At 41.3% G+C, this 14,131-nt stretch overlaps 2 protein-coding genes across 2 annotated transcripts; both read right to left on the reverse strand.

Moving 5' to 3' along the window:
- Nucleotides 1–1,139: 1,139 nt before the first annotated feature.
- LOC145452162 (uncharacterized) lies at nt 1,140–5,721 on the reverse strand. The gene is made up of 4 exons (XM_080330388.1): nt 4,599–5,721; nt 3,872–4,019; nt 3,385–3,494; nt 1,140–1,531 (listed from the first exon to the last, which is right to left on the reverse strand). The coding sequence occupies exons 1-4, from the start codon at nt 4,848–4,850 to the stop codon at nt 1,286–1,288; spliced, it is 756 nt and encodes a 251-aa protein (XP_080186514.1). The 5' UTR covers nt 4,851–5,721; the 3' UTR covers nt 1,140–1,285.
- Nucleotides 5,722–8,480: 2,759 nt separating this feature from the next.
- On the reverse strand, nt 8,481–13,169 carry LOC145452675 (uncharacterized). Its single transcript, XM_080330845.1, has 4 exons — nt 11,970–13,169; nt 11,243–11,390; nt 10,756–10,865; nt 8,481–10,295 (listed from the first exon to the last, which is right to left on the reverse strand). Exons 1-4 carry the CDS (start codon nt 12,219–12,221, stop codon nt 10,050–10,052), a joined length of 756 nt encoding a protein of 251 aa, XP_080186971.1. The 5' UTR covers nt 12,222–13,169; the 3' UTR covers nt 8,481–10,049.
- Nucleotides 13,170–14,131: the final 962 nt, after the last annotated feature.

Below are 14,131 nucleotides of genomic sequence, written 5' to 3' on the forward strand. Positions count from 1 at the left end.
AAAAACGTTATTTTGAGCTGCTCTGAGTGGAAGTGATGACCTTTTTTTTTTTTAGTGAACCGATCACAAAGTGGGAAAAATTAACCGGTTTTTGAGAATTTCACTCCGGCTCTGCAAGTTGCAAATTTCTGAAAAAGTGTCCTCTTTTTTTATTTCCAAAATATGGTAAGCCTAATGTTATATGGCCTAAAACTTGATTGTATGTCTTCGTGGGTTGTGGCGCGGTAATGGCCCAATACCCAATAATGAAGATAAATGGCCGCTTGAATTCGCGCAACGCGCGAGAAAATTTTTGAAAAAATTGCATAAATTTTCAAAAAATACTCTATGATTTATACTAATTCACGAAATACTTTTGGGCCCCCTTCGAGCTCGCCCCCCCCCCAGTGGGGGGGGGGGGGGGGTGCGGCAGTTACGGTGCTGAGTGCCACTGTTCTTTTGTAATTCAGTTTGGTCATTTATTACGGTATGTAAACTTGCACAGTCTGCACCTTTATCATTTCCAAGGATACCTAGCCTAGACTATACTCCAGTTATCCCATATTCATTTCGTACGTGCCAGTAAAACATAACATGATGCTATCATTGTGCGACACCTCAATAAGGGCTGAGATAATAAAGTTAGCTGATCCGAAAGAATGCTAATCGTGTGATTAAATACTGCTGATCACGACGCATAAAGTTGGAAAAGGTTAGCGCTATGGTTGGTAGAGGTGTCCCGAGCTTTCAATCAAGTGGGTTATCTGTTGCATCATAATCCGAAAACGCGTTATTGGCTGTCAGTTGTCAATTTGTTGAATGAAACAGCAGCCTGCTGCCACTGTAATAGGTCGAATTATCATCATCGCGAAATGAAAGTCGTGTCCGATTCGCACGCGGTACAGCTAAGAAACGGATGATAGAATATTGATATCGCTTTGCAATGGCGGGTACATAATTCATTGATTGTTTAGTGAAGCCGTTACCTAGGAGACAATCGCCACGCTCATTATCGGAAATATTTGTGCGTAGGAATGGTACGCCTACGCAGTGTACGCAGTTTTTATAGGAAACTTTATCTATAGATCCTCTGGTTTGTCAAATCATGAGAGTAACACTAACTTTATGCTAACTTAATCCTGGGTTGATAAATCCCGACGAACGCGATAATCGACTTTATTTCTAATCCAACTTTATTATCTCCGCCCTTAGACTCCGTTTCGCAGGCGCTCGAAAAGTTTGGGAACCACTGTCATATGATATAATTATAAATAATATAATGCGACAAAATTATAAAAATACGATCTTAAACAATCATCTTGAGCAAGACGACGCAAGAAATACTCGCGAACGCCGAAATGACGGCAGCACCGAAGTAGAGTTCCCTCTTCATTCTTCTAAATGGCTCCAGGTCCCAAACCGCTGAGGAAATCTTCCCGGCCTTGTTTTCGTGTGGGAATATTTGATCCGGAATTGGTTTTCCCAAAAACTCGCAAAGAGGCTTCCAACCATCTCGAAAATCAAACTGGAGAAGTCTTTCCTCGCTGCAGCGCTACATGTTATTGCACAGAAATTAACGCATATAGTGATGCCGATATAATCTATCCGTTTCTATTATCGCGTATAAGTTGAGGAAGTTATGGTATTTTGTCCTTAAATAAATATTAGACTTAACGGCAATTATTGAGCGACATCCATTCGTACTCTTTTGTATCGCCTAGATTTAAGAATCTACAATGTATAATAATTGGGAAGCACATCTGCTAATTTTCAGTGTCCCGATTCCAGTAAAGGACAGGTAGGAGGTATCGTGTTTTTAACAGTGTTGGGATAACTCGAGTCAGACTCGAGTCAACTTTTTCGTATGACTTGACTTGACTCGAGTCACTTTGCAAAAATGACTTGACTTGACTTGACTTGACTCGACGCTTCAGAAATGTGGATTGACTCGTGACTCGGAGCAAAATTTACGAGTCAATTTCAAGTCATCAAGAAATAAACGGTGTCGACTAAATCACTGTATCATGTGTACGTTCGGATTATTCGCGACACGCCGGTGAAACTTGTGAGAGCAACCAGTAATTTACTTATCACACGTTTCACTGGTTCTCCATTGTTACATCACGAATAAATTGACCGCAAACGAAATGACCACAGCTTACGTTGTCGTATGTAGTAGATTAATAGAAACGTATCTCTGGTTCTTAGTCGACTCGACGCTTACATTGAACAGTGCTCACCTTTACCAACCCTCCTGCATGATTTATATCGAATGAATATAGTTCATACGTTTATATTCTGACGGATGTGTAGATGGGTAGTGTATTGTACCATATCAATTTGTTTAAACTTATCGAAGCTTCGTATTCGATCCTCTATTTTGGCTGATAATAACAGACTGTAGCATGTAGCTAGTTATTCACGTATTTTTTAGCAGTTCTACGTGTGTGTGTGCGATACATCGCCTTTTAGCTTGTATATTTGACTTTATAGTAGGCTTACCATACGTCCTCTTTTAAGAGGATTTGTCCTCTTTTTTGACTTTTTTGAAAGTGTCCTCGGAGGACGCCCATTTGTCCTCTTTTTTGAGATTTTGTCCTCTTTTTTGAAAATTTAGGTAAGATTTAGAGCAAATTGCGAGTGATATGCCGCAAATTAGCACAGAAGTGAAGCTCCGACGGGTATCTCGGAGTGAAAAACGGTAATTTTAGCTCTGAGCGAAAAGATGACCTTTTTTTTTTTGTCATCCACCTGGCAATGTGGAGTGAAAAACGGTATTTTGAGCTCTGAGCGGAAAAGATGACCTTTTTTTTTTTTAAGTCAACCGATCACAAAGTCGGAAAAATTCACCGGTTTTTGAGAATTCTACTCCGGTTTTGCAAGTTGCGAATTTCTGAAAAAGTGTCCTCTTTTTAGATTTCCAAAATATGGTAAGCCTACATAGTCGTTATTTCTTTCAAGCTAAATGGCTAATTAATCTGTCGTTCACGCAGCTGGCAAAATGTTATGACTTTGAATCATCACTTACACTTCGAAAATTCAATGTGACTTGAATTGTGACTTGACTCGTGACTTGACTCGACTTGACTCGAGTCACCTCCAAAAATTGAGTGACTTGACTTGACTCGAGTCACCTTCGAAAATCGATTGACTTGACTTGACTTGACTCGAGTCAAAACGTGCAATGGCTCGAGATGACTCGTGACTCGAAGGTACTGACTTGTTCCCAACACTGGTTTTTAACAGACCGTTCGAATAGTCGTAGAAGTCACGTTGACATTTTTTGATAGGCTACTATGCCAATTCTAAAATACTTTATATCCCCCAAGTCAACGCCCGTCAACGAAAGGTTTGAAGAACGGCAAGACGCCCTTACGGTGCGGCTACCCGCTACAATTCACTTACAGATACTACGGATGCGATATGTTCCCGGTATCTCCGTCTTAAGAGGTCCTTGTTCGGCTGGTAAAGAACTTGAAACATTCCTTGCGGTGGAATTGAATATAGAACGCGACCTAAAAGGGGAAATGATACAGCTTTCGATCTTCAATAACTTTGTAGGATTGTCATGAAATGTCATTTCGTATATACACTTTAGAGCAGAGACGTGAAACCTATGCAGCCTGATGTGGGCTGGAACATTTCATCCGGCTACTGAAGCAATGCTAGTTAATCAAAGAATGCTTGTAGCATCCATTACATTCATAGCACTATTTCAGATTTTTAGTAAGAAATACTTTCATATGCCCCGCCCCACGGTAATGCTGCGTTTGCTGACTCGAGATACCCATATACAACTGCTGCAAGGGATCGAAAGGTCTGCATGCGGTCCGCGACCAATCCCTGATTTAAATCCTCAAATATACATTGACTATGGCTCCCATTTTCTAACCGAATCGACGAGTATGATCTCGCGCCTCTCGTCCTGTAGGAGTCAAATTGTAGCAAAGCCTGACCAACCAAGATGAAGAAAATCCATTCATCTGATCCTGAAAGCTCTTAACCCACGCATGTTCGTCACTTCTGGTTGTGAGGATCACCTGCATGGATGCGAGGAAACGTATTTATTTTGATAACTAACTTCCGTATGTTAGTTATCTATACTATTTCCGTGACAGCCCAACACCCACTAGGGGTGCATTAACTGCATTTTGAATATTGTTATGGGCACCAAGTGTCTAGTACTGAGCACAGTGAACGGACACTTGGTACACGCAAGACAGAGCATGACACAATAGAGGGACAGTTCACCAACCGAGTTACTATCAACCAGTCAGCTATATGACATATCACTAGCACTATAATGTGTACTCAAAAATGGTGAGGAGACTGGGGGGGAATAAGTCACGGGACTCACGCTTCAATTACTTTGAAAACTTTGTTATTTCTCGCCTGTGATTAAACGCAAACGTCGGCATTAAATTGGTCTGTGTTGATTTTGATAGTGTTCTGTTCCCTACCGAGATGGGTGACAATATTTTCGCTTGGTTTACCTTGATGATATTATCTTACACTGTGCCAAGATTCAAGGTAATAGTTAGGGTAGTAATTTCGGTATCGAAGTCAAATATGTATTTGTTTAGGTTTGTGCTAATCTGAAGTTGGGCCTTAAGCCATACCTTCGCGTCGGGAAACGCGGTGGCTATCTCTTCCCAGAAGTAGAACACAGGAGCGCCACACACTGCATCGATATCTTTGTACATTTTGTAAAATTGCTCACTGGAACTTCCGTAAATAAGGATCTTTTCCCATTCTTCTCGGTCTTGAAAGGTATGGTGATCGAAATCAGCAACCGTGTATCCCAACGTTTCCAAGCATTTATGCAGTGTCTTTGTTCCACATTTGGACATGCTAGCTACTATTACTTTCATGCTCACAGACAGATCAGGATATATGATAACTACCCTACCTGGAAATAGAGCAAGATTATATAACGTTTTGACTACTAGATTTATTTATTTATTTCATGCATACAATAGTGGTGTTTATCGCCTTAAGGCCGTGTGCTCCACGAAATTGACTTGGTAATGTTCACGAACTTTCCTTTCCGCCTACATACTATTTTTCTTTTTTATCTTCCTTTTTTAGCTAACAATTTTACAGCCAGAATGTATAGAGTCAAGTGTACCTGTTTGATGCGGGTGTGCTCAGACTAGTTGACCTTCAAGGTCGTATCGATCATTCCCATCTGGTACCGAATACTGCACGTACGTACATGCATATTCTTCTGTACCACCATCATTGCCGTCTGTTTATTATGCATTATGGTGGGATGAAAAAAATAAAGACTCTCTCTCTCTCTCCGGACGACTTCCACATTCGTGCGCTTCCAACATTAGTCTCTCTCGTTTTGCGTGCGCCCGGAATTTTACCTTTGCTGCCCGCTTTTTTGGCTCGGCTCACCACCAATCTGGGTTTTTGTAACACTGTTATGGCAGTGAGGGTAGCGACGAGGAGCCCAGATTAACCTTCGGCAGTCGGCGTGCATATCCATATTCAAATCACAGAAGCATACCCTACTGAATAAATACTAGGCAGCGCTGGAGATTACTGGCTCACGATCTGATACCGCGGCCTCGCCTTCCATAACATGTCATCTCCTTTTTGATGCTTCTCCTTTTAGGTTTTTGTCTTACTTTTCATTCTGTGTGCAACTGTGCATGCCTCTATTCTCTTTGCTTCGCCTAGGCCCACGATGGTGTCTGATTCCAAATACTACTCCAAGTCGTTTTGACAACTTTATATGTTTTCATTGTATCGAAATCTTGTGTTGTATGGATCTGATAAAATTATAAATAATTAACCGACCTCAACTAAACTGAACTGAGGTTTATCGATTCGTATATTATTATGGTGACAAATATCCGCACGATATAGGCTATCGTCGATTAGAGGCTAGCCGAGGTTATTATTTTCGTCCAGTCAAGACGCGCAATTCACAATGCGATACATCGAGCACAACGCAATAATTCATAAGATACAGAGGGATGCAATGAATAGATAGGACGACGTGTTCCTTACCCCTTCTCCGTCTTTCATACTTTTACCTTGTATATGCGTGCTTGATTTTGCCTTCCTCCGAGCATGCCACATGAACATGAACAGCGGTGCATTCTATTACAAAACACTACCCCGGAGACGGAGAGGAAGGCCGACTGCTACTTAGTCAACTGTTAAATTTTATTAGTTCCAAAGTGCACAATGGCATCTCTGACTTTACAAAAAGCACACATGTTTACTTTTCCGTTCATTTGTCTCGTGTGCACTGTGCAGTGTGTACTGTATATAATATGCGAGTGAGCAAGCTGCGTGTAACGTTAGCAGTGTGTTGCCAGCTGCAGATGGACCGCGCGAAATCGCTAAAAACGCGTGTTGAAAATAGCTTGATGCCGTTAAATCTAAATCTAAATTAATTCTAAAAGTGAACCATAATATCCAAAATAATTTGTCAGCTATTCATTACTCGCCTGTGTCAAATGCCAAATTTACAGTCCGTAATACGCAAGAGTCACCACAATGCAGGAAGGAACAGCCATGTCAACGATAACAATGCAATCACAACGACAACCATACTTGGTATAGGCGTGACATAAACAACCGCCGAAAGGGAATTTGATGCGAAAAGCCTCCTAGATATAACTGTGCCTTGCTCGATGCGTCCGTCAGGTGAAAACTATATATCATCCACCGATTATCGCTGAAACGGGATTGCCTTCACTGAACTGCTGTGTTGGAAACTGTAGTAGCCTATTACTTGGACACAGAGATGCCACTGGGATATTTCGGAAAAACCCAGATGTGGAGGCGAAATAAACCCAGAAAAACCCAGATCCTGTATTTCACTCAAAATACACGAGATAGCTGTGAAAGTGGAGCCTGATAGTCGTCGAATACAGTCATTGAAGCCTTTGATATTGAATTTACAACAGTTCATAATACACATTTTGCTTGGTTAATACGGCAAATCGCACAAAAAACATGTTGTTTTCCTCTCGACACATCTCAATGAAACAATTGGGGCGCAGCTTGAATACTTAATAGTGTACCGATACTAATTAAATCATCGTGCTGCGAAAGTTCAATGCAATGCCATCCATTCCCTATTTCTAAGGATGATTTCATGTATTTTCAGCGACCTGGACAGATTGAAAGTAGCTTTCGATTGAATAATCCTACGACAATCACTTTTATTTGGAATAATCACAGACCAATGTATAGTAAACATAAATACCGTAACTGCTGCCAAATCATGAAATTCAGGGTTAGGGTTAGGGTTCGAATGTGCTTATTGATAACCAATGCCTCTGATTAACTTGCTAGGGTGTCCAACTAACTAACTAACTAACTCTCTCTCTCTCTCTGAGTGTCCCTGTTGGAACTGCAAATATACTAAGATAACAATATGATTATATTAGTCGAATCATCACTTGGTCTGTTCATGTGCTTGTGCATACCATACAGTTACATGATATTTATCGATCCATGCCGAATTGTTCACCAAGTGCCGAGTTCGCTACTGGCATTGGTCCTATATGAACATGACTTTCTGCGACCTAGAAGTTACCATTCAATGAAGCTCCATCGCATCAAGCGGAAGCCTCTTAGTAGTGAAATAGATTCTCAACATTTTGTCGTTACAATAACGGCAAATTCCATCGACAATGGCGAACTGAAGTGCGTGGATTTTACGATACTGCGACCAAACGAATCTAATAATTAATTTTTGAGCGTAAAACTGACCTGGCGAACTGGATGTTGAAAAAAACCCAGATTTCAAGGATAAAAACCCAGAAACCCAGGTGATGCTAAAAAAACCCAGATCTGGGTGGAAAAACCCAGGAGTGGCATCTCTGCTTGGACATAGCATGACTTGCATCGGGATTGTGATTGAGACCAGTGGTTCCCAACCTTTTCGACCTCGCAGACCGGTAAAACTTCAAAACCAATCTCGCGGACCGGTGAACCTTCAAAAGCTGAAATTCACCCCTATATTTAAGCTGTGCTTGTTCAGTATGCGGTAAATTTATTTGTGATCCAACAATCGAGGTTCAGTGAAACGGTCAATTAGTGAATGAAGGGTTGCTCTCACAGTCTCACAAGTAACACCGGCGTATCTCGAACAACCTGAACATGCACAAATACAGTGATTTATTCGATACCGTTTACTTGATGACTTGAATTTGACTCGTAAATTTTGCTCCGAGTCACGAGTCAATGCACACTTTTGAAGCTCCGAGTCAAGTCAAGTCATACGAAAAAGTTGACTCGAGTCTGACTCGAGTCATCCCAACACTGCTGTATAGTGTGGAACAACATCTCGCCCGCTATCCGACGGTCGTCGAGGATGTCCACATTCAAATCGAAATACAAGCAATTTATATTGAATACTAGTCGTCCCTCAAGATTTCCGGCCACGATCTGACATATCGACCTAGCCTACCGACACAGCATTCATTTTCGTCGCTTTCTTTTATGTTATTCTTTCTTAAATCGAGTGCCAGCGACAGACAGACAGAAGTTTATTGCCAAAATACATGAAAAGTATTGCGGTGAAATGGTGGCCGGCGATACGACCACCAGGTCATCAAGTCAGCTGGTCAGTGGTCACCTTATACATTAATTACACAGTCATGTATAAGCCTATATGCAACATCAATTACATACATCCCATATAGCACCCGCGTCGTGTGAGTTGTTGGAGCGATAGGGATTAGGCTATAGTCAGTGCCACTGTTCTTTTCTATTTCAGTTTGGTCATTTATTACGGTATGTAGACTTGCACAGTCTGCACCTTTATCATTTCCAAGGATACCTAGACTATACTCCAGTTATCCCATATTTATTTCGTACGTGCCCGTAAAACATAACATGATGCTATCATTGTGCGACACCTCAATAAGGGCGGAGATAATAAAGTTAGCTGATCCGAAAGAATGCTAATCGTGTGATTAAATACTGCTAATAGCGACGCATAAAGTTGAAAAAGGTTAAGCCATAGTGTCCTATATGGTGTCGACACTGCCAAATCTCACGCCTCAGTGAAATTGTATCACGTCACAATTTCCATTTGGCTACGGCAGGCAATTTGACGGTCATTTTTGACCGGCTTGACGAGTATTAAATTTGGTAAACCGGGCATCAATCGAAAGCTGACTCTGCACTGATTACGAAAATGTAAATTTTATTCCGCTCGTGTCCCTGGAACTCCCACAATCAGCCTCGAATTTTTCATTGTTATGGAGATTGGCATTGGGACGCAACAATGGTGTCTGACTCCTTTTCTCTTGATCTACTCTCTCGTTTCACCAGACAGCATTGTTGCGTCCCAATGACAATCTCCATAACAATGAAAAATTCGAGGCTGATTGTGGGAGTTCCAGGGCCACGAGCGGAATAAAATTTATATTTTCGTAATCAGTGCAGAGTCAGCTTTCGATTGATACCCGTTTTACCAAATTTAATGCTCGGCAAGCCGGTCAAAAATGACCGTCAAATTGCCTGTAGCCAAATGGAAATTGTAACGTGATAAAATTTCACTGAGACGTGAGATTTGCCTGTGTCGACACCATATAGGACACTATGCTACCACTGTAATAGGTCGAATTATCATCATCGCGAAATGAAAGTCGTGTCCGATTCGTACGCGGTACAGCTAAGAAACGGATGATAAAATATTGATATCGCTTTGCAATGGCGGGTACATAATTCGTTGATTTTTTAGTTAAGCCGTTACCTAGGAGACAATCGGCACGCTCATTATCGGAAATATTTGTGCGTAGGAATGGTACGCCTACGCAGTGTACGCAGTTTTTATAGGAAACTTTATCTATAGTTGTTCTGGTTTGTCAAATCATGAGATTAACACTAACTTTATGCGCTGCGATCAACCGGTTTCCTTCATCCTGGGTTGATAAATCCCGACGAACGCGATAATCGACTTTATTGCTAATCCAACTTTATTATCTCCGCCCTTAGACTCCGATTTTGCAGGCGCTCGAAAAGTTTGAGAACCACTGTCATATGATATAATTATAAATCATACAATGCGACAAAATTATAAAAATGCCATCTTAAGCAATCATCTTGAGCAAGACGACGCAAGAAATACTCGCGAACGCCGAAATGATGGCAGCACCGAAGTAGAGTTCCCTCTTCATTTTTCTAAATGGTTCCAGGTCCCAAACCGTTGAGGACAGCTTCCCGGCCTTGTTTTCGTGTGGGAATATTTGATCCGGAATTGCTTTTCCCAAAAACTCGCAAAGAGGCTTCCAACCATCTCGAAAATCAAACTGGAGAAGTCTTTCCTCGCTGCAGCGCTACATGTTATTGCACAGAAATTAACGCATATAGTGATGCCGATATAATCCATCCGTTTCTATTATCGCGTATAAGTTGAGGAATAGTTATGGTTTCGTGTCCGTAAATACATATTAGAATTAATGGCAATTATTGAGCGACATGCATTCGTAGTCTTTTGTATCGCCTAGATTTAAGAATCTACAATGCATAATAATTGGGAAGCACATCCGCTAATTTTCAGTGTCCCGATTCCAGCAAAGGACAGGTAGGAGGTATTGTGTTTTTAACAGACCGTTCGAATAGTCGTAGCAGAAGTCAAGTTGACATTTACGCATAGTTATGGTGATGTTTTCTTTATCTCTAATAGGCTACTGTGCCATTTCTAGAATACTTTATATCCCCCAAGTCAACGCCCTGAAAGGTTTGAAGAACGGCAAGACGCCCTTACGGTGCGGCTACCAGCTACAATTCACTTACAGATACTACGGAGGCGATATGTTCCCGGTATCTCCGTCTTAAGAGGTCCTTGTTCGGCTGGTAAAGAACTTGAAATATTCCTTGCGGTGGAATTGAATATAGAACGCGACCTAAAATGGGAAATGATACAGCTTTCGATCTTCAATAACTTTTAGGATTGTCATGAAATGTCATTTCATATATGCAATTTAAAGCAGAGACGTGAACCTATGCAGCCTGATGTGGGCTGGAACATTTCATCCGGCTACCGAAGCAATGCTAATGAATCAAAGAATGCTTGTAGCATCCATCACATTCATATCACTATTTCAGATTTTTAGTAAGAAATATTTTCATATGCCCCGCCCCACGGTAATGCTGCGTTTTCTGACTCGTGATACCCATATACAACTGCTACAAGGGATCGAAAGGTCTGCATGCGGTCCGCGGCCTATCCCTGATTTAAATCCTCAAATATACATTGACTATATGGTGTCCATTTTCTCACCGAGTCGACGAGTATGATCTCGCGCCTGTCGTCCTGTGGGAGTCAAATTGAAGCAAAGCCTGACCAACCAAGATGAAGAAAATCCATTCATCTGATCCTGAAAGCTCTTAACCCACGCATTTTCGTCACTTCTGGTTGTGAGGATCACCTGCATGGATGCGAGGAAACGTATTAATTTTGATAACTAACTTCCTTATGTTAGTTATCTATAGCATTTCCGTGACATCCCAACACCCACTAGGGGTGCATTAACTGCATTTTGAATATTGTTATGGCCACCAAGTGTCTAGTACTGAGCACAGTGAACGGACACTTGGTACACGCAAGACAGAGCATGACACAATAGAGGGACAGTTCACCAACCGAGTTACTATCAGCCAGTCAGCTATATGACATATCACTAGCACTATAATGTGTACTCAAAAATGGTGAGGAGACTGGGGGGGAATAAGTCACGGGACTCACGCTTCAATTACTTTGAAAACTTTGTTATTTCTCGCCTGTGATTAAACGCAAACGTCGGCATTAAATTGGTCTGTGTTGATTTTGATAGTGTTCTGTTCCCTACCGAGATGGGTGACAATATTTTCGCTTGGTTTACCTTGATGATATTATCTTACACTGTGCCAAGATTCAAGGTAATAGTTAGGGTAGTAATTTCGGTATCGAAGTCAAATATGTATTTGTTTAGGTTTGTGCTAATCTGAAGTTGGGCCTTAAGCCATACCTTCGCGTCGGGAAACGCGGTGGCTATCTCTTCCCAGAAGTAGAACACAGGAGCGCCACACACTGCATCGATATCTTTGTACATTTTGTAAAATTGCTCACTGGAACTTCCGTAAATAAGGATCTTTTCCCATTCTTCTCGGTCTTGAAAGGTATGGTGATCAAAATCAGCAACTGTGTATCCCAACGTTTCCAAGCATTTATGCAGTGTCTTTGTTCCACATTTGGACATGCTAGCTACTATTACTTTCATGCTCACAGACAGATCAAAATATATGATAACTACCCTACCTGGAAATAGAACAAGACTATATAACGTTTTGACTACTCACAGATTTATTTATTTATTTTATGCATACAATAGTGGTGCTTATCGGCTACTAAGGCCGTGTGCTCCACGAAATTGACTTGGTAATGTTCACGATCTTTCCTCTTCGCCTTCGAAATATATTTTTTATTTTCCTTTTTTAACTAACATTTTTTACAGCCAGACTGTATAGAGACAAGGACCTTCAAGGTCGTATCGATCATTCCCATCTGATACGGAATACTGCACGTACATGCACGTACAGTACATGCATATTTTTCTGTACCACCATCATTGTCGTCTGTTTGTTATGCATTATGGTGGGATGAAAAAATTATAGACTATCTCTCTCTCCGGACGACTTCCACACTCGCGCGCTTCAAACATTAGTCTCGCTCGTTTTGCGTGCGCCCCGAATTTTATCTTTGCTGCCGACTTTTTCGGCTCGGCTCACCACCATTCCACCAATTTGGGCGTTTTGTAACATTGTTATGGTAGTGAGGTTAGCGACGAGGAGGCCAGGTTAACCTTCGGCACATAGAAACGTCAGTCGGCGAGCATATCCATATTCAAATCTAGTCAGCGCTGGAGATTACTGGCTCACGATCTGATACCGCGGCCTCGCCTTCCATCACATGTCATCTCATTTTTGATGCTTCTCCTTTCAGGTTTTCGTCTTACTTTTCATTCAGTGTGCGACTGTGCATGTGCATGCCTCTATACTCTTTGCATCGCCTAGGCCCATGTGGTGTCTGATTTCAAATACTACTCCAAGTCGTTTTGACAACTTTATATGTTTTCATTGTATCGAAATCTTGTGGTGTGGCCTACTGATCTGATAAAATTATAAATAATTACCCTCAACTTTCTTAATTCACTTACCTCAACTAAACTTAACATAGGTTTATCGATTCCTATATTATTATGGTGACAAATATCCGCACGATATAGGCTATCGTCGATTAGAGGCTAGCCGAGGTTATTATTTTGGGTGCCTTTATTTTCGTCCAGTCAAGACGCGCAATTCACAATGCGATACATCGAGCACAACGCAATAATTCATAAGATACAGAGGGATGCAATGAATAGATAGGACGACGTGTTCCTTACCCCTTCTTCGTCTTTCATACTTTTACCTTGTATATGCGTGCTTGATTTTGCCTTCCTCCGAGCATGTCACATGAACATGAACACTGAACAGCGGTGCATTCTTTTACAAAACACTACGCCGGAGACGGAGAGTAAGGCCGACTGCTACTTAGTCAACTGTTAAATTTTATTAGTTCCATAAAGCGCACAATGGCATCTCTGACTTTACAAAAAGCACACATGTTTACTTTTACGTTCATTTGTCTCGTGTGCAGTGTGTACTGTGCATAATGTGCGAGTGAGCAAGCTGCGTGGAAGGTATAAGCAGTGTGTTGCCAGCTGTAGATGGACCGAAATCGCTAAAAACGCGTGTTGAAAATAGCTTGATGTCGTTAAATCTAAATCTAAATTAATTCTAAAAGTGAACCATAATATCCAAAATAATTTGTCAGCTATTCATTACTCGCCTCTGTCAAATACCAAATTTACAGTTCGTAATACGCAAGAGTCATTACAATGCAGGACGGAACGGGCATGTCAACAATAACAATGCAATCACAACGACAACCATACTTGGTATAGGCGTGACATAAACAACCGCCGAAAGGGAATTTGATGCGAAAAGCCTCCTAGATATAACTGTGCCTTGCTCGATGCGTCCGTGAGGTGAAAACTTTATATCATCCACCGATTATCGCTGAAATGGGATTGCCTTCACTGAACTGCTGTGTTGGAAACTGGAGTAGCCTATTACTTAAACATAGCAT

Source organism: Botryllus schlosseri, chromosome 12, assembly GCF_051294905.1.
Source record: "Botryllus schlosseri isolate E-star chromosome 12, Bs_hap1, whole genome shotgun sequence".
Lineage (NCBI taxonomy): Eukaryota > Metazoa > Chordata > Ascidiacea > Stolidobranchia > Styelidae > Botryllus > Botryllus schlosseri.

Bases quoted from the DNA above. Each gene is read 5' to 3' on its own strand.
- LOC145452162 (XM_080330388.1), bottom strand. From the start codon at position 4,850: ATGAAAGTAATAGTAGCTAGCATGTCCAAATGTGGAACAAAGACACTG. The intron at 3,495-3,871 runs GTTAGAAAATGG...TTCCCCTTTTAG, and splicing joins AGATCATACTCGTCGATTCG to GTCGCGTTCTATATTCAATT. The intron at 1,532-3,384 runs GTAAGTGAATTG...AATAACATGTAG, and splicing joins ATATCGCATCCGTAGTATCT to CGCTGCAGCGAGGAAAGACT.
- LOC145452675 (XM_080330845.1), bottom strand. From the start codon at position 12,221: ATGAAAGTAATAGTAGCTAGCATGTCCAAATGTGGAACAAAGACACTG. The intron at 11,391-11,969 runs GTATGGCTTAAG...GCATCCATGCAG, and splicing joins CCGCGTTTCCCGACGCGAAG to GTGATCCTCACAACCAGAAG. The intron at 10,866-11,242 runs GTGAGAAAATGG...TTCCCATTTTAG, and splicing joins AGATCATACTCGTCGACTCG to GTCGCGTTCTATATTCAATT.